The sequence below is a fragment of the Anarrhichthys ocellatus genome, unplaced genomic scaffold (genome assembly GCF_004355925.1).
Source record: "Anarrhichthys ocellatus isolate YVR2014 unplaced genomic scaffold, GSC_Weel_1.0 scaffold11, whole genome shotgun sequence".
Lineage (NCBI taxonomy): Eukaryota > Metazoa > Chordata > Actinopteri > Perciformes > Anarhichadidae > Anarrhichthys > Anarrhichthys ocellatus.
Genome location: NW_022280041.1, coordinates 2,705,985 through 2,727,284, shown reverse-complemented (window position 1 = coordinate 2,727,284; position 21,300 = coordinate 2,705,985). Strand labels below are relative to the sequence as shown.

Genomic DNA, 21,300 nt, shown 5'->3' with positions numbered 1-21,300 from the left:
TTAACCGCTGGACAGAGCCAGGCTAGCCGTTTCCAACTGTTTCTAGTCTTTATGCTAAGCTAACCATATTTACCATGCAGACGTTAGTGGTTTTAGTCTTCTCTAATAACTCTCAGCAAGATACAAACACGCGTATTCCCTGAAATGAACTATTCCTCTAAATGCATGACATTTCAAACCATTGAAAGAAAGTGTTTCTAGATCTCCGATTTCATGATTGCATGTTGACGTTTAGTGAAGTGTGATTAATGCTGCAAAGGTTGTGCGCTGACGAGTGTGTTCATGATTCGGAACAATAAATGTTCACTCAAATTGCCAAATGTCGCTATTTCAGGCTTCATGGACTTTTGGGAAATACTGTTAAGTTTAATTTCAGTAAAATGATGTCACTTGGCCCCACCCACTACAGCAGGTGAAGCTTCTCGGGAATCGTCTCGAGACGATGATGAGTATTGGAATGTTTGTGGTGCCATAATTACAGCGCGTGATTGTGCGTGTGAGAGACAGTTTAGGCCTCTGGGATACACAGAAGAACTACAGAGAGTCATGTAAGTCATTTTTACGATAAATTTAGCAGTTTTTGTTTTTTGTTTTGCTTTGCTCATAAGAATGTGATGCAAGATTAAGATGTGCAAGCGGATTCACGTGAAGATGACTCATCGGGCAGGTCAGGATTCGCTTTGTAGACAGCCTTAAAATAGACTTGATGCAGAAGACTTTTTGACCCCTGTGGTGGGTGTTGAGTCTTTTTAAGCTGAAATGAAGAATATTGTCAAACATAACTTGTCTTTTAAAAGTATTTATTCTCTAGCCAGAGAAGAGGCACAGTTACACATAGTCACTCAGACTCTGTAGAAGTGTGCACTACGGAAGTAAAAAATCACAAGGAGTCATAGTGAACAAGGGTTGGGGCCTGTGTACTGGAACATCCTGTTTCAGGCTGTGCAGGCCATGGTAGCAAAGTGTAAGAGGTGCTTTACCTGTCTAACAACAGACACAGACATTTTATCCTTAAGGCATAGGACATGTGAATATACAATAGGTATTGTTATCCAACACAGAACAAGAGGATATGGGTGCAGGCAGTCAGCTGCTGCAGTATATAACACAGTTCTACTTATAAGAATATCAAGTTTCCATTATACAAACAGCAAGATACATTTGAGCACGTATGTTAACACAAAGGATGAAGATCTACTGAGTTCAGAGCAAAAGTACAAGACATTTTCCATTACACCCCACATTTTTGTGTCTGTATTCTGTATTCGTATTAGTTTGTTTCTGTACTTTTGCTCTGGTTTATGCTCTTAGATGCTTGTTTAAAAGGAGATGTTGAATACCTGTTGAATACACTTATTGTAAGTCGCTTTGGATAAAAGCGTCTGCTAAATGACTAATGTAATGTAATGTCATGTAATGTAATGTACAAGGCAAAACCCAAAAGAACATATAAAGCATATTATTCACATATTCTCCGACAGAGATACTACAATGTCATCATTCAGTGTTTTTGCGTCATTGCCGGAGGATCACTTCCAGTGCCCGATCTGTCTCAAGGTCTTCAGCGACCCGGTAACCACTCCTTGTGGTCACAACTTCTGCAAGACCTGCCTCAGCGAGCAGTGGGACAAGAGTGATTCGTGCAGCTGCCCGATGTGTCACAAAAGATTCCACGTGAGGCCTCAGATCTCCACAAACACGGTCATTGAGGAGATTTCCGTCCAGATAAAGAGGCAGAAAGTCGAGGCAACCGAAAGCGCAGACGCGCCATGGCGGGTGAAGTGCGACATTTGCAAGGAAATGAAGTTCAAGGCCCTGAAGTCCTGCCTGGTGTGTCTGACGTCGTACTGTGAGGCCCACCTGGAGCCCCACCAAAGAGTTCCCTCCCTGATGACACACACGCTTGTGGACCCGCTGGAGAACCTGGAGGAGAGGATGTGCGGGAAGCACAAGAGGGTCCTGGAGCTTTTTTGCAGGGATGAACAGGTGTGCATCTGTCTGCTGTGCAGCGAGACGGACCACAAGTACCACGACACGGTGCCCATAGAAGAAGAAGTGGCTCAACAGAAAGTAAGCGGGTTTCTTTTGTCAAATGCCTCAGGACCTGAAGTATTACGGACTGACTGGCTTGATCACCCTTCTGTCTTGAAATTCTATATTTTAGGAAAATGTTGAGTCCAAGAAAGCAAAGATCAAATTGATGATTGAGGACAGGATGGAAAAGATAAAGGAATTCACAGACGCTTCTGTAATGAGCAGAGTGAGTGCTTTGGGGAAATTTTGCATATTTTACACCTTTGTATAAATCGGAACTAAAGATTTTAATATTCTTATAGGAAAAAACAAATACAGAGATTGCTGACAGTGAACAGCTCTTCAATACTCTGATGAAACATGTTCAAGTGGCACAAACCAAGCTGAAAGCAAATATCGATGATAAGCTCATTAAATCACAAGAGAAAGACGAAGCGATGATTGAAGAGCTGCAGGAGGAGATCGCCCAACTGCAGAGGATGCACTCTGAGCTGGAGGAGCTTTCACAAAGTGACGACCACCTTCACCTCCTGCAGGTCAGTCAACGCTCACATTACCTCTCCCCTTCTTTCCCCTTTTCTTTGTTCGTACGATCGCTCGACTTTAAGATGAGACGCAAAGAAGAGCGATACGAGGATAGGTCAAGGCGACAGATAGTATTTAAACAATTGATGTAAATAACGGGGGATCAAATAAATGTAAGGGTCATGAGGGCAGAAATTATATGTACCTACTGAAATGAAATGTAAACATAGGACAGAAATGCCCTCAGTAGACAAATTTACATCCAAATGTTGCGCAAATTCTGAATTTCCAGAAAATCTGCAAAACAATGCGAAGTTATGTGTCTGGTGCCTGGAAAGACACTTTGTAAGTTGACCAAAGTTATGACATACGTATTCATCAAAGTAATTGTTTCATATGTTTCGGAAGTAGTCCAATTATTTATTTAAAGAGACAGTATCTTTACATGCACAAAATATTTTTTGCCCTTTAATCCAAAAAAAAAAAGAATCCTCCTAAGCTGATAACATGGCAATATTTGCACATATCCAAAAATCTTTTGAGGTTTTCATAATGTTTAAAAGTCTCCTTCCGACCCGAAATTTGGGCTTTTCTTTTAGACATGCATCTCCGGCCTCGCAAACTGTTGCCTTGTTGATTTTTGTACAACTCACAGAGCTGGTCAAAAACAGGCCTTGTGGCGTACGCTGAGATGCATATTCTAAATGCGCTGTACATATCCAAAGAATGCTCCTAAAACCAGAATAATATGTCTTAATTGGAAAATGCTACATTTGGAATAGGGCCTATATACCGAATATCCCAAAAGGGTTATTGCTATATCGTGAAATATTATTATGCATGTAAACGTAATCAGTGAGAAAGTGTGTTAAGACACCCGACTACAAGAAAATGAATGGCCTCGTGTCATGATCATATGTTTGTGAATCATTCCAGACTCTGCAGGAGCTGAGCATCATATCAGACACCAAGGACTGGTCCAAGATCAGGGTTGACTCAGACCTGTGCGTGCAGACGCTGAGGAGAGCCATGACTCATCTTGTGGACACTTTCCAATCAAAACTGCAAACTCTGACAGACACGGGTAAATACTTGCTGCATGCAACCCTTATCAGTGAAGATGTCTTTCTTTTATGAGTTATAACTCAGGTGTGTTTTGACTTCTGACAGAACTGACCAGGATGAAACAATACATCGGTGAGATCACACATTTAATTAGCTTTTCTTGCTGATTGAATTCACTTGTAATTGCGAAAGACGACAGTTTTAACTAAACTTGATGTTTTCAGCATCGGTCACATTTGACCCAGCCACGGCTGGTCACTGCCTTGTGGTGTCTGAATTGGGGGAACATTTGAAGTACAACAAAACTGCGAAGCCCTCGTCTTCTGATGACTCAGAGAGGTTCCACTGTCCCATGGTTCTAGGGACGGAGGGCTTCACCTCTGGGCGTCACTACTGGGAAGTCAAGGTGGGCCTGAGAACCAACTGGGACGTCGGTGTCGCAAAGGAGACAGTTAACAGAAAAGAGAGCATCGAAGTGGAAAGAGCAAATGGCTTCTTTGCCATAGGAAAGAGGGGTTTTGATTATAGAGTTCAATGTACATCCTACACGGCCCTTCACCTGTGTCCCTGGCCAAGAAATGTAGGAGTCTATGTGGACTATGATGAAGGCAGAGTCTCTTTCTATGACGTGGATAGAAAGTTCCACATTCATTCTTTCACAGGAGAGTCTTTCACAGAGAAGCTGTTCCCGTACTTCTATCTGTACAGCTGCGGCAAGAAATCGGAGACTTTGGTCATTAGATCTATGGAAGATTACCCACCTTTCTTTAATCTGCGTCCTCTAAAGCGCCCTACACACCTTACACACCGAAGGCGACGCATCGGGTCATTAGTGCCCCGCGAGTCATTCGCGTGAATCACGCTAGACCAGGGGCCCGCCACATCATTTTATGTGGCCCGCGAATCCGCCAGCAAAAAAAAATAAAATTAAAAACAAATTAAAATTGAAAAAATTAAAAATTAGTCTTGGTAATAAAAATATCTCCGTAGTCGAAATGATGAGATAGAAAGTCATAATTATGATAGAAAGTCATAATTCTGAGATAGAAAGTCATAACTATGATAGAAAGTCGAAGTTATGAGATAGAAAGTCATAATTATAAGATACTTAAACACACAGTCACAGAAGCAGCTCTTTGGCTGGTTACTGTACATTTGAAATGGAAATGTATTGTGAGTACATTGAAGACTAAACGTGGCTTTACAACACATGAAATACTTCACGTGGGATTGTGCAACTAATTTGCGTCAATCCAGTCTCGTCTGTGCATAGACTTTGTATGTAATCTATCCGCGCAGCGTTTGGTGTGAACACAGCATAACAAGATAAATAATAACTGACACGTTTAATTTGCTGTGAGGTCAGAGCTCACAACCCGTATAAGATTAAACCCTTAAAAACCCACCACATGTCCTTAAAGACATATTAATATTAAAGTATTGAAGTAATCTGATGGAAACAATCCGAAGAAGGCTGATGTCACATTTTTAAATGAAAACTTTTAAAATTAAAAAGTCTGCTGTTCTGAGGAGAGGTTTAGAAAACAGTCAATTTACAACAATTTTAATCGAACCAACTGGGCCCCTCACAGACCCCGGAGCTTCATCTTTTGTTTTGTTCTATCATTCCTATTTTTTCATGATTTGTCAATCAATTTGTTCTTAATGACTTCACATAATAGTTTTCTCTTTCTGTTTTAAGGAGTGCTTTTTTAAAACACTAATTGGGGTCTTGGCAAGCCCCCAGGGAGACTGGAATGAGGGCTAGGAGGGAGGGAAAGATCCTGGTAATTTTATCTGAACTTTTAACTCGGAAGTCAAACTTTTTCTGCTTCATTCATGAGCAGCTGTCATTGAAATGAACGATGGGCCCTGCATCCAGTTCTCTTTATACATCCATGGGTCATTTGGGGAACCCTGTCAAAAGCACCCAATTCCTCCTATGCAGTTTTGATAGATGGCAGATGACCTTAGTTAACATTTTGCCATGATGGTTGTTTCTTACAGTAGTTCATTCATTCGTTAGTTCTTGCATGTTACATAAGTCGGATGATGTTGTCATTAAAATGAATGCCAAGGACTCCTTATCAGGTGAAGGTGTAATCAACTACAGGTTCAATGATTTTACAATGCTGTCAAGACACAACAAGTTGTCTCTTTTTATTTTAATATTCTCTGAACATGTTTTTTTTCCATTTGAATAAAGGTGAAATAAGGTATTAACTGTGTGTTTGCATTACTGCTCAAATAAACATATTCAGTGGTTTTTGTTGCCCTTTTTTTGGAGCTTCTCCTGCTCTATCAGGTGAGCATGAGTTTATGAGCACACAGGAAATGACCAATTCCAACAGGGCCAACCTCTTTCCCAGCAGGGATAGGTGTGTCTCAACCTATGCAGGAACGAACCGATAAGAGTGCAACACAACACCGTTAGAGGCTCAGGAGAGACAAGCTGGTAGTTGCTCGAGACAGGTATGCAAGTTTTACATTTCAATTTAATCGTTCCAGTATTCAAAAGTTTTGATCTATTTTTTACAAATGGAAGTGACAAGCTGCGTGCTGATCATTAAACGTCACATTGTTTAAAGGTCATGTATGTTATGAGTGAGTCAGTTTCACTTCCAGACACTTTAGACAGACACCTCAAATTATAAATCCACAACCAGGTTTCTACAGTAAATTCTTTTACAGTATGTAGCAATCAACTAGCCATCTCGAATGAAACTTTTACCAGTGTCTCGATTCTGATTGGCCACGGGATGTGCAATAGTTTGAAATTACCTGGTGGCTCTGACGTAGGATCCTCCACTCTGTATGTATGTATTCATTTCAGATGTTTTGGCTTGTGCTTGTTGAGGGACTATTTTCCCACCAACAAAGGACAAATGGTACTTATGCTGTGTGTCAGGGCCCAAAATTAAACACAGGAAATAAATACATTTCTTTGTAGATCTATTTCTGTATAACCTTCCTCCCTCCCTTTGTTGTATATAACCTCTGTCAGCAGTTCCAAAACGCTTGTGTGTGTGTGTGTGTGTGTGTATTGAGGTCAACTAATCAGCATCGTCTGTCTTACAACTATTTATTGTAAGTTACCTACACACCAGATATGCAATTCAACATGATTATTGTCCAAATCAGGAGTGTGGGAGGAAACCGGAGCACTCACTATCTCTACATACACACTGGTAATCCACTATTATTATTCAGAATATAACAATGTAATGAATTCTATATGGGTCATGAGGACATGTGCAATATGCCGCTATTATTTCAACCAGGAGAGACAAGTCAGATAAAGAAAAGATAATAGTTTATTATTAACAGATGATGAGTCTTTGGCGCTTGGACTTGGAGATTTGTAATCGAGGGGCGTGTGCCCTGAGCCGCAGCAAGATAACACCCCCCCACCCCCCGTGAAGTCCAGGAACTGGTGGTGGTGGTGGCTCATGAGGCTGATAGAATAATGAGTTGATGAAGATGATGCATCTGTGAAGACTGGACAGAGATGGGGAGGTGGAGGGTTGCGTAACAGCAACATGAACGTACTGAAGGTAGAGAGACGATCATATGTAAAAGAGACAGCAGCACGATGATAGGCTAACGGTGTCGTTGTGCTATTGGATAAAGGACAACATGCAGCTGATCTAAACAGCTGATATCATGATCGACAGCTCCGAACAATGATAGCAAGGAAATAATGTGCGAGCATGCAAGAGTATAGTCTTCCTGACTGAACTTACGCTTGAGCTTCATTCAGGTTCTAGGAGCATTCTGTAGACATGCAGCACATTCAGAATTTGGGTTTTTATGGGTTTTTAAAAATGTAAGGCGTTACTTTACCATCAAAAACATAAAGCAACAACCAATATATTCAAAGCAATTGGAGAGAAGCCATACAAAGATCCCTGGTCAGCTGTTTTGGGATCCTGCCATCAAAGCCAAATTAATGAAGAAGTACTGAAATTCAAATGTGCGCTAATATAAGTCTTTATTTTCTGTACCGATTCAAACAGCCAATGGAATACACCATCATCGGTGGATGCTGATACCACACCGAATCGGACCGGAGGTCGCATGCATGTACGTGCACACACACGCAAAGACCTAATGTCCGAGCCTCCGAAGTGCTGCATCTGTCTGGATGAGTTCACCAGGCCTGCTTCCCTGCCCTGTGGACACTGCTTCTGCCTAGGATGTATAGGCGAATACTGGAGGATCCACGGGGCCTGTCAGTGCCCACTCTGCAAGGCCTTTTTCCCCACAAGGCCGCAGCTCAAAACAGCCCAAACGCCTCATGCCGGTGCCCCGACCGAGGAGGCCGCTGTGCCTTTAAAAGCTGGAGAGGTGCCCTGTGATCTCTGCCCGGCGAAGCATAGGGCAGTCAAGTCCTGCCTGGTGTGCCTGGCCTCGTACTGCGCCGCTCATCTGGAGCCACATTACCTGAGAGAAGACCTTGGGCGCCATCTCCTGATCAGTGTGGTGAAGAACCTGGAGGACTCTGTGTGTCGACTGCACGGGAAGCAGTTAAACAAGTTCTGCAGGAGCGATCGAACGTGCATCTGTGCCATGTGTGCCCAGACAGAACACAGGGGCCACCACATTATTTCTATCAACAGGGAAGCTACAAAGAAGAAGGTAACGTCTAATAAAACCACTACCCCGGTAAACATGAAAGAGTTAGGTTATTGTTGGTAAACACTAGGAGAATTTGCATATTGCTATTCAAATTTCATATTTTCTCTGCCCAAACATTGGACATTTGCAACTCATTCAAAGTTGCAGGGTGAAGTTTATCAGATGTAACTTCTGAGAGGAGAAATAACACGGTGTTGCTCTCACAAATAAGAAGTTGAATTCCCAAGCAATAAAACACACCTACATCACACACACTGGCCATACAAGTGTAAGCAAACTTGAGGTATACTCTGCGGATAGTTTGTTGACATTATGATGCTTCTCTACTTGTGGCACAGCAACTACTGTTCAGCTAAATTCCATATCGCTAAAACTTGTGTCTCTCAAAATGCCACAAATCTACTTTGCTAGGTTTAAGCAACAATACCACTTGGTTAGGTTTTAATACAAGAGATCGTGGTTTGTCTTAAAATGTATGCAGGACACGAACAGCAGTCTTCTGGGTAAAGCCCTGTGTTGTTTGACCCATCCCCCACATGCTGACTTCCACCCACTCCTTTGAAGCTTATTTGTGACACGTCACAAGGAAACGTAATTAACGCCAAAATAAGTTTCCCTCGAGATGTAATTCTCAATGCACTGTCACTGTATTGGAACATCATTTGTAGGAGACCAGGCTGATGCTGTGTTCTTTATGTCACTCCAGAATATGTTTTTCCATTAACAGGTAATGCATTAAATCAATGCAGAATACTCAAAGCCTTTAATGCTTTTCAAAAAAAATGTATGCGATATCAGTTTGCATACGTGTTTACTTTTTCATGTTGATGAGGGTGCTCAAAAGCCTGCTCAGCAAATTCTCGTCAGGGCATATTGTGTTTGAACAATTCAGTAAAGTGAGAGAGAAAACAACAGAATGTTGAGGGGGAAGTTTAAACAACATTTCTATGATTGTGTAAGTTACAACATTCAGAAAACGTCAGTTCTTAATTGCACGAAACAAAAGGAAAAACCACTGTGTATGACAATTATTTATAAAAGCTTCTAATTTCATCAGATATTTATACAAAAATACCACCGTTAAAATGACAAAAGAAACATGTCTTTGAGAGCAGGTCTGTTTTGAATCAGCTGCCAAAGGAATATAAGCTCAAATTGACACCAGTGATGGGGTTGTGGTCAGGATTCTAACATGTTGACAGATCAATGCAACAAAGACATTGAACATTGGCTTTAAATTATTATTATTTTTTCCCCCACAGGTTAAAGTAAAATGGAGAAGGATGAAACTTCAGCAAGCCATTCAGGAGAGACTGAGTAAAGTTGAGAGAATGAATCTCTCTGTAGGCCTCAGTGAAAAACATCCCAAAGAGGCATGGGCACAAAAAGAGCTCATCAGACAACTGGAGGAAGAGATCTCAGAGCTGCAGAGCAGAAGCACCGAGCTGGAGCAGCTCTCGCAGACTGAAGATGACCTCCACTTCCTACAGGTCTGCTTCATGGTCAAAAGTCACCTGATCACAAATCATTCAGTGAAATCACATGTTTCAAAGAGCAATATATGTGACCTTAAACACTGCTCTCAATGTAGTCTCTCCTCTTGTCTCTACAGACATTTCTGCACACTGCCTCGTGGACTGACACCTTCATGTTTAAATAGTTATTGTTGTGTTTGAATAATTCACAACAGCAGAATTAGTTGGAAGGTGTGTTTGCTTCAAAACCAATAGTTGGGAAATATACTTCTAGACTTTCTGGTGGAGGATATAGTTTGGGACATAATCCCCCGAAAATGGCAAATTGTCTTTTTTTCACATTGTTTTTTGTAGGGGTTAAACAAACAAGATAAAAAGTGTTAATTAGTGAGCTTTACAAGGGCTGGGCGGCAAATCAAATAATCTTTGAACAGATAATCTGTTCCCCGTGTTTCCAGTGTTTATGCCAAACTATGCTAAGCTAACTGTGTGTTCTTCTCAACCAACTCCCGCCAGAAAGCAAATAAGCGTATTGCTTTAACTGATTAATTTGAATGCAATTCCTTGTTGAGCTGTTTAGCATAGTTTCTTTTTTTAAACAATAATGATGTGCACTTAAAACAATGATTTGAACAGATTTAAAGGAACAGTAAATCTCAGGAACTACTTGCTTAAGTCCAGTAATTAAAATAAAAAGCTCAATGGCCAATAACTCATTGAGAATATATTGTGTGGGTGTAACTTAAGCCTGAGTGGATGATGTGATTTATTTTAAGGATAATGTGAGCTTCCATGCCGGGCAGTATTTCAGTGTTTAAATGTATTTTTGTCCTTTTTTTAATAAAATGTCAAAACCCAAAACACTGTATTCATGCTGAACAATAAAGTGCATTTAAGTAAAAACAACACAAATCATACTTTTTTGGTTTTGGTGGAGTTACACTTTGGCCTCAAATACTTTGATCCCTTTCAGTCAACCAGTCCAACATTGAGTAATAGACAGAGTTGTACACACAAAACGTCATTTTGTCCCAGCGAAACCTTTTGGGAAGTCAATATTGGATGTGTGTGAACTTGTTCAACATGCAACACACCCTTCAGCCTACAGACAGGTGATTTGGTTACACATTTGCCTTTGTACACGCCTCTTTGAAAACAAGAATTGACTGCCAGATCTTTTGAACAGAAATGAAACTTAACATAGGGAGGCTGGCCCGAGGAAGGAAACGCGCACACACACACACACAGAGAGAGACACGAGAGTGGAGACAGAAAGAGACACGGACCATAATTAGCTGAAAGGTAACATCACACTCTACTCCATCATATTACTTTCTTTAAAATGTTTCTCTTTTAAAGTGACAAACATTTTCAATTATTACTTTACGGCTTTAACCTTTTGTTTTGATTGTTTTTTACGGGTATTATTTAAATATTGTACAATGTAATGCACTTAGCTTCAAAATGTGCCTGTGGTTATTGTGACAGGGTTATTACTTATGATTACACTCGTGGTTTGTTCATCACGCAAGTCCGACCACCTTAGTAGTTTTCTGCCAATGGGATCTAACACACACACACACACACACACACACACACACGGCTGGTTACCTTGACAAAATGCCAATGGGATTTTCCCACTCCATTTTGGATTATGACAGAAAATAAGCTCTGTGGCAAGCAAATGTTTAAGATACTTACACGTTTTGTTATGTAAAGTCATCTTCACAAATGACCACCACATGAACACCACTTTTATGATTTTTAAAGCCTGACTTCAATCGGCAAAGTAAAGAGTTTTCGATAACACGGGAGCGAGTACGAACAACGAGGCTGTAAAGGCGGACTGTTTGTTTTGATGCCGCTTTGTAGTCTCATTTAGCCTCTTGTTAGCAACCACCTTTTATATGACACTGACAAGCTTCAAACGTCACTAGAAGGGTTGCTTTTATATTATAGAACAAAATATTAAAATCTGATGAGATTGTGTTAATTAACCACAGACCTTATTTCAGGCATCTAGCCAAAACAAACTTTTAAAAAAAACTTGCAAAAATTCTAACTAATTTCTGTGATTAAGGAGTCATTCCTGCAGAACTTTATCAATAGCTGAGAAATAACAAATTATTCTTGTTTGACAAAAGTTACATCGTCTCCTTGCTTTAAGTAATCAGTTATTCTTCGAACATTTAGTCGAATATTTAAGTACAACAAAATGCAAAGCAAAAAAATCTCTAAAATGCAAGAAAACAATATAATAATCTAAGACCTATTACATTTCCAAGTGAGTAACCTCATGATGCTCTCTCTAAGCAGACATGGCCTCCGCTAAAGCGTCACCCTGCGAGACCAACTCACTGGAGAAGCAACTGATATGCTCCATCTGCCTGGATCTATTTGTGGATCCTGTCACTACAGCTTGTGGCCACTCCTTTTGTAATACATGTCTGGACCACACCTGTAAATACACTGAAAAGAGGTGCCCCCTATGCAAGGAGGATCTGACGAAAACCCCACATGTTAACATCGTCCTGAGAAACATTGTCGAACAGATGAATAAGAAAGACCCTGATGAGTACACTGGGGCTACCGGCCAAGTGGCCTGTGACATTTGCACAGAGAGAAAGCTGAAGGCCAAGAAGTCCTGTCTTGTGTGTCTTGCCTCATATTGTTTGCAGCACCTGAAGAACCATTCCTCAACTAAAAGGTTGAAGGGCCACAAATTGGTGGAACCTGTGAAAAACCTGGATGATAGAGCCTGCTTGCAGCACGGACGCCCCTTGGAGCTGTACAGCAGGAAGATGGAGAGGTGCATTTGTGCACTTTGCATTGAAGAAGGTCAGGAGGAGATTGTTTCTATTGAAGTCGAATGGCACAAGAAGAAGGTGAATTAACATATGGAAGGCTCTATACGTTTGTGATTTGAGTATTGACAGCATTGTGTATTTACTGAAATATATCATGGTATATCGGACAAATTGATTGAGTGGCAAACACACCAAAATGAGGTGCACATATGATGAGACGGGTGTTTGAAGTTTGAATACTGACTTGCCTTTTTTGTTTACAACAGGCCAAGCTTGACAGCACAAAGACAGAGTTAAAAGAGAAAATTATGAAGAGAAAAACACGGATGGACGAGACTGATACGTCTCTAAAGAACTGCAAGGTGAGCTGCAAGACATAGGTTACTGGACCTGGGTCGACCTGGATTGCAAAAAAACAATCAGACCTGTCCGTCAAAACTGTCCGAGCACGTTGCCAAACAGTATGTTAAATAGAACAACTAATTAGTATTTAAGAGTGTCTCACACGAACACAGACTATATAAGAAATGGACGTAGTCACCATGACTTCCCCCATTGGTTTGTGGACTGCAGTTTTGAAGCCTCGAGTTCGGCCTTTTGGCCGACGCCATCTTGGCTTTTTGCAACCAGAAGTACAACCGAATGCTGAAAAGGACATTTTCAGGCAACCAAAATAATACAATTAACTTTCATGAACTGAAAACACTGTAAAAGGGTTAAATTTAGATTGAGTCAAATTGTGACGAGTGTTGTGTTGTCAACATCAAAGAGCAGTTTATAAAAGAGAAAAAAGGAGGTCAAATACCAATGCTTGCCCTAACCCTTTAACCCTAACCTATTTTCAGGACCAGCTGGAGACTGAGTGGTGGGATATTGACAATGTGTTCACAGCTGTTTCTGCCATTGTGGAGGAAGCCCGAGCGACAGCTCTTAAGCCACTGGAGGAGAAGAGAGAAGATGTGAAGAAAGAGGCAAAAAGCATCAAAGACGATTTGGAAGCTGAGATCAACAGTCTTGAGAAAACCATCTCTGAGCTGGACAACATATCTGCACTTGAGGATCACATCCTTTTCCTTCAGGTAAGAGAAACATGTACACGTTCAACAGATGAAGACAAGCTGTGTCTGTTGAAGAGCTGGACACAACAGTCCAGCTACTTGTGGCTTGTGTGATTAGATCTCCTCTTTCTTTCTCCCTTCCTCAGGAGTACCCATCTCTTCAAAAGCTGGACAACCTCAAAGACTCAACAGGGGTAGAGCTCGACACATCACTGTCTTTTGGCACCTTGAGAAAAACCACAACAACCATGTTGGAACAAATTCAACAGAGACTTGAGGAGCTGGCCTCCACTGGTAGGAATTAATTCATGGTGGTAAATGTTAAAAGCTTGAATGTCGCCTTATTGTTTTTCTTCACTTCACAGAACTTCAGAGACTTCCAAAGTTTAGAGGTATGTGATTTAATTTTTTACTTCCAAGAAGCAGACTTTTGTGTTCAGATCTTTTGTTGATTTTAACTTTGTGATTAATAGTGGACGTGAAGCTGGACCCAACCACCGCTCACCGGCGGCTTGTTGTCTCTGATGATGGGAAGGAAGTGAGAGACGAAGGGGAGGACCAAGAAGTAGATGACGCTCCGGAGAGGTTTGATCTGTTTGCGAGCATCCTGGGGCTCGACACGTTGTCCTCAGGGAAATCATTCTGGGAGGTGGAGGTCAGCAACAAGACAGGGTGGGACCTGGGTGTGGCGAGAAGCGACGCAAACCGCAAGGGGAGTCTCTCGCTGAACCCAGATAACGGTTACTGGGTCATCGTACATTATGAGGAGGAAAAGTACGCAGCTATGACGGCGCCGCCAGTTGGTCTTTCCCTGAAAGAGAAACCTGAGAAGGTCGGGGTGTTTGTGGACACAGAGAAAGGTCTCGTGTCCTTCTACGATTTGACGGCTAAATCTCACATCTACTCGTTTACGAAGGGTTCGTTCAGTGATGACCTCAGTGACGACCTCCTGCCATATTTCAGTCCACATGTAAAAACAGATGAGAAAAACGCTGATCCTTTGATTATTTCTGCTTACAATGATTGTAAGCAGGAGATGGACATGTCATGAAGAGTGTGTGGGCAGTCAAAACATGTTTTTTTAGAATGTGGAGGGGGAATTTGTGGGGAAACCTGTCCTTTGTGGCTAGATACAATATACCTTGTGTACTGACTTACTTCAGGTTAAAGTGTTGACCAGAAATACAGCAACAACCGTTTAAAATGTCTATAATGGAAGTTAAAAATGTCTGTTTTCTATGGTTATGGAAAAAATGAAAGTCTGATATACATTCAGTGGTTTAAATGCATTAATGGGTTTATCCTTATTTTTATCCAACCTTCTATGAACTTGATAAATACAAGACTTATCAGACTTCTTCACTAACAATGTGTGAAATCAAGAGACACACGGACTTTGGGATTGTTGGTAATCTTATTATGAAGGTGATGGGGGGCCATATACCACTGGGCATACAATGTAGCCTGATTATTTACTAAATGTGCTGTAATGAACTTGTTTTAATCTAAAATGAATAAATAAAAAGTGATCACATTTAATCACATTTAATCTTTCTTTTTTATAAATGTCTGACTTACTCAATCCAACATACTGAGTTGTATTGCGCAACAGTGTGGCTGAGACACATCTGGGCGCAGAGAAAGGGGGCTGTTAGCGCATTTCCTTTTTTTAAAGAAACGAAACTGAAAGAGGAATATTGCCCTCGTGACGGAGAGGACAAATCCATCTCTAGTAGAAACAGAACCCAGGAGAACAACTAAAGGTAGGCAACGATACATGTTCTTATCTGATGGTCTTTCTAATGCTGATTAACATTCATTTAAAAAAAAAAAAACATGCAGCGACCTTATTAGCAGCCTTTACAACTCTAAACTGACTGAGCTGCTGGTCAGTGTCACGCTAATGTAATATAATGTTAATGTAGTTACAAAAGGAGCTCCAGTTCCTTTAGTTAGGTTTTTATTTGCAGAAATGCTCCCTCGCGAGGAATTGTTTTCCGGATGGGTGGATGAATGGAGACAGTTATGTGCGCTCCTTTCACGTGCTCGCTTAAATTAAAGTAACTTGAATCATTATATAAATCAATTTATCATTTTACATACGAAGAAACAGCCAGTAGCTATATTAAATTAAGTATCATTTCCGTAAAGGTTCTCAAAACATAAAAAAATCTTTAGCTCAGGGGATCATGTACAACTTGTTAGGTTCCGCTTTAAGAAGAGAGTATACAACATTATCTTAGTTTATAATGTCATATTTTTCTTATAATGTTATAACTCAGTATATTATGCACAAAACTGTTCATGCTTTTCTTACACTATGTGCTGATTATTATTACATCATGGGCTTTTATTCCATTTACATTATGACAGTCTTTACATTATTAGAGCTACATATAATATACTTATTAGAACTACAGCTGACTGGTACATTTAATCACAACGGTTTTATTCCAGGGGACATCATTTAATGTTTGTTTTTTTAAAAGACAAATAGGTCGATTTCCTGGATGAGGTAGAGGTGCTGGGGCAGTTGCAGTCAGCACACGATGTAATGAAAGTCTTTAAAGTAATTGAGAACAGAACAGGACATGCATCATCATGACTCTCAGCAGTAAATTAGGATGACTCAAAAAAACCAAACATCCAGATCAGGGAATGTTTAGCTATTTTATTCACCCCAAGACGAAAAGTAATTTCCTTGTTTTAAAGTGACTTGAGTTTTCACCAGTATATCATTTAGATAAAAAGACCTGTATTTATGAGGTGAGCTTTCTAATATTTGCTCTGCTTTTATAATGTATGTGTTGGACAACAAAAACAACTCTAAAGTTATTTAGTTTACATAGAACATGTTTGTCATTTTATTTATTCATACATGACTTGAAAACAATCGTTTCGTTGATTGCCAATTAAACAATTTTAATAATATATTTCAAATATTCAGTATTCTCCATATTAACAGTAAGATGTGTGGTAATATGTTTTATACAGAAAGGAGCCTCCGACACTATTGGTCACTGTCACTGTTACATAACAGCAGAATGCATGAGAAAGAAATCCCATCTCTGATGGTTTAAAATGTGTGTTTAACTTCTACAGATACTCAACACATTAGACATGAGCCTCCAGGAATGTCACTGCGGCTGGTCCAAAGTAACGACCTACCAGGGCCTGAGGATCCACCAGGGGAGGATGGGATGCACGGCGAGGGGGCAGAAGGGTGAACAATACGGACAGCCGTATGTGGGGGGACACGCAGACTATCAAAAGGACTTCAACCTGGATGTCTACACCCCTATCAAGAACAGTGAGTTTTGCACTGATTTCAGAGTACACATTTAATTCATTCCAGTGCACTCCAAAAGAAACAAAAAAGTGTTTTTCCCACCCAAAATCTTCCAAAAATGGATGTGATCAAAACTAAATCTTGAATTGCATCTCAAACATACACAGCAGACTACTCTTCAGATGTGAGCCTCCAGGGCCAGCCGTACGTGGGGGGACTCGCAGACTATCAAAAGGACTTTCATCAGGATGTTTACACCCCTATCAAGAACGGTGAGTTTTGCACTGATTCCAGAGTACACATTTTGTTCATTCCCTCCCAAAATCTTCCAAAAATGAATGTGATCAAAATTAAATCTTCAAACATATTCAGACGTGAGCCACCAGGAATGTCACTGCGGCTGGTCCAAAGTAACGACCTACCAGGGCCTGAGGATCCACCAGGGGAAGATGGGATGCACGCCGAAGGGAGTGAGGATCTCGAAGGAAGAGCAGTGGGTCCGGAAAAATCGGTTGGAAGAAGTGGATCAATGGAAACATCAGCCAGCGAAGACAGTGACCGTCAAGAAGCAGGTATATCAGTGCTGCAGATTGCAAGAGGGAGGTTTAGGGAAACCAGTCAACGTTCAGGTGGGAAAGTCGTAATTTCAGCCGTGCTCTGCTTTGTGCAGACATTCGCGTTGCATTTGCTTCAATACTTTAATTTATGACCAAATGCTTAAAAAACAAAACAATGACATATCTGTTACCACCTGTAAAATGAACAGCTGCCACTGGTATTTGGACCTTGATGTAAGTAAGTTCAACTTACTTTAAACTTTCCATCTTATCCTGACAGAGAGAGCCATTGTCACCGACACCCAACAGCTATACCACCAACGCAGAAATAACCAGAAAAATCAAGCTGGAAAACAAACCACGTATGTACAATATTGTTGTTCAGGCGATACAATATTTTGCACAACAATCTGAAAAATAAGGAAGCTTGGATAGAGAATGATTATGTTCTCTCACGATAGTTCCTCCACCTACGCGGCGCTCTTCCCAAACGAACACAATCACAAAGTTAATCCGTCAGCTGCAGGATTCCTCCACTGGTGTGCAGGTAAGGCAGATTGTTTTGTGGGATGATTCAGTGTAGATGGAATTTAAATCTTCTTCTCTTTCTTTCAGGGGAATAGATTGGTCAGGGAGCGTCCAACTGTTCCACCTCGGCCAGAAGTAGTCCGACCTCGGGAGAACGACAGGAGGGCTCAAACATTATCAGAGGTAGTTAACAATATATCACGTTTTAGACACAGATATGTAGTAATTTCAGGCACTTTCTCAGCTATTTAATCTTTTTTTTTTCTTTGCTTAACATTTTTCGGATTTGTGAAATGCACCGCTATTTAAATAGGCAAATTACTTCAATCATTATTGTATTATTACTGCTCGATGCCTGTCAGGTGTAGAGTTTTGTCAGTGAAGCTATTAGCCCAGAAGCTTACAGCTATTAGAGCCGTGTTGTCAAAAGTCCATCCAAAGGGGCGTCCCTTTGGGTTTATTGTTTAGTTTTAATAGTCAATTTTCTAAAATGACTACTAAGAACTGTTAAACCACAGACAGAAATACTTGAAATTCATTCTTTAATATGTTCAAACCAAGCTGTCTCCTGCTTTATATTTGGTGAGTACTTGAATGATTGAATGGCTGCCTGGACATAAGTGCTTAAAGCTTTTTTTTGGGGAAAAATATTTCAAGGTGAGGCAAGACAGAATCAGAGTTGACATGAAGCAGGAAATCCAGATGAGAGAACAAAAGGTGGCTCAAGCCAGATCATCTGTAAAAGCCTGTAAGGTGAGCTGCGTCATTTTGAACTTATTAGTTTTGTATTTTTGTAAATTCTCCCAAAATAGGATTGAACACCAAAGCGCTGCATTTTTTTGTTTTTAGGGCAACTTGGAAGCTGAGTGGCTGGAGATCAACAGTATGTTCTCGGAGGTGGTGAGAGTTGCGGAGGATGCCAAGCGGAAGTCCCTCAACCGTTCGTTCTCCAAGCTGAGAACTACAACGTCAACCATGATGAAAGAAATTCAACAGAAACTGGAGAAACTTGCAGTTATTGGTGAGTCCATAAGTTTACCCAATGTCTAATTTTATTACGTTTGTATTGCGTTCAAATACTTTCAATTTATCGTCATTAATTAACTAACAAAATTATGTATTTATTTCCCCCAAACAGAACTTGAATGGATTTCCAATTTTGCAGGTGCGTGTTTAGAATTGTATAAAAATTGTTTTGGATTTGATTGTTGACCAAATGGTTTTCTATCCAAGGTTACTGGGCTAAGTTAACCCAGTATGTATCTGCGATATTGACCCAATTTGGAATAAAAAAAGTGCATTTAATCCATTTTAGAATATGTACAACTAAATGTGGACAAAAGGAAATCATCTAAAATACTTAGATAGGCAAGAATGAATGTGCTGCAGCGGGTGTGACTCTTCTGGATATTAGCAGAGTTCTGTAAGTGTTAAGTTGTTGTTTTATCTTAACTGTAGTGGATGTAGAGCTGGATCCAACCACCCCATACGAATGCCTCGTTTCTGCTGACGGGAAGAGACTGAGTAGCAGAGGAGGGACCCAGGGAGCTTTGCGGAGGTTTGGCAGCGTCCTGGGCCTCAACAGAATGACCTCTGGGAAGTCGTACTGGGAGGTTGTTGTCAGCAACAAGACCGGATGGAGTCTCGGTGTAGCGACAGGTGATGCACAATGCAAGGGGAAACTCTTGATGTGCCCAGATAACGGCTACTGGGTTGCTGAACATTCTACAAACAAGTTCGCCGCCCTGACAAATCCGCCGGTTGGTCTTCCCCTGAAAGAGAAACCACAGAAGGTGGGAGTGTTTGTGGACTACGAGGAAGGCCTCGTGTCCTTCTACGACGTGACGGCTCAATCTCACATCTACTCGTTTACCGAGTGTGCGTTCACTGAAGGGATCTACCCCTATTTCATTGTGCATGTTATTGAAGATGGAAGCACTGACCCTCTGATAATCTCAACAGTGAAACGTCAGTAATTATGTGTGTTATTCGGAGGGTGGGTCAAGCTCCAAAAACGATGGATCCTACATTTCCCAAAATGCAGCTGAATAGTGTCTTTTTTAAGGCCCGACTTGCTCGGTAAACGCCTGCCTTTCAAACGACGTCATGAGCGATATTTTTCAGACCGTGTAAAGCTCACTCCAGAGCCATAGATGCCATAATACATTATGGGTTGTTCACAGGTTCAGTAGTATTAAGTAATGATGCACTTAATGTGGTTTTGGTTATGTAATGCAAAAGACAAATAAGGTTTCTGTATAATCAGCAACGTGTTTCTTTATTAGAATGCATATTAGCTACCTAATCTATAAAGACTATTAGAGTACACAGACCACAACTACTGTACAAACATGGCGGTCGGCTCCTTGATATTATATTTCATTCCTGCCAATAGATCGTCCTAAACGCGACACAGAGTGAGACTATGTAACTATGGTATTCTGAAAACACAGAATACCATGTTCCTCTTACAAATTAAAAAAATAATTCACAAGCAATCAAACACACCGTTGCTTTTCCTGCTACGGCTTTACTTTGCTTTACTTACACTACTGCTGAGCTACATTTCAAACAGAACTTTTCAACAAAAGTTACAGAGCCTTGCTAAAGATCCCTATAAAACCCTATAAATAATGTTTTAAGTGTTTATATCAAGTGCTTTGATGTTCATTTCATGTATGAATGGGTAGATATTGATTTATAGTGCTTGAGTTCTCTCACTTCCTACGGCTCATTATTAAACACCTTCGCTCTGACCTCTGACCCCCGCCTTTCCTTGTCTCGGTTGCTTGTCATGAAGGTGGAAAGGGAAGTCCTTCTGTTACACTCATTTAAGTGGAGGATTGTAGTATATTTACGTCACTAAAGTATAGTTTTGATGTACTTGTACCTTATGTGAGTATTTCCATTTTATGCTACTTTATTCACTACGATTTGGAGGCCAATATCTTACTTTTTTACTAAACTACATTTATTTGATAACTTGAGTTACTTTGCACATTCAGACTGTTAATACATAATAGGCAATCATGTAATTAAAAAAACTAAATCGAAGATTTACACGCACACATATATATATACACACAAAACTTGTTTTAGATTAAGCTGTGACAATGCATCATAATCGTAGTAGTAGTACAATATGTATTTTTCAGAAATGAGACATTTTGTATGAGTACTCTGACTTTTGGTACTTTAAGTATAATTTGATGCTTTTATTTTGAATGCAGGACTTTTACTTGTAACAGAGATCTGATCAAAATCTGATTACACCTTCCACCATTGAAAGTTACTCATGAACACCATACATGTTACTGGGATAAG

At 40.5% G+C, this 21,300-nt stretch overlaps 1 protein-coding gene across 1 annotated transcript; it reads left to right on the top strand.

Annotated features, from left to right (window-relative positions):
- Window positions 1-17: 17 nt before the first annotated feature.
- On the top strand, window positions 18-20,732 carry LOC116385445 (uncharacterized). The gene is made up of 25 exons (XM_031850946.1): window positions 18-548; window positions 1,482-2,070; window positions 2,165-2,260; window positions 2,337-2,570; window positions 3,496-3,643; window positions 3,730-3,756; window positions 3,849-4,463; window positions 7,613-8,262; window positions 9,525-9,921; window positions 12,054-12,622; window positions 12,811-12,906; window positions 13,390-13,623; window positions 13,749-13,896; window positions 13,968-13,994; window positions 14,076-14,646; window positions 16,701-16,912; window positions 17,059-17,163; window positions 17,264-17,463; window positions 17,729-17,810; window positions 17,910-17,995; window positions 18,064-18,159; window positions 18,634-18,729; window positions 18,826-18,997; window positions 19,115-19,141; window positions 19,435-20,732. Exons 2-25 carry the CDS (start codon window positions 1,492-1,494, stop codon window positions 19,950-19,952), a joined length of 5,985 nt encoding a protein of 1,994 aa, XP_031706806.1. The 5' UTR covers window positions 18-548; window positions 1,482-1,491; the 3' UTR covers window positions 19,953-20,732.
- Window positions 20,733-21,300: the final 568 nt, after the last annotated feature.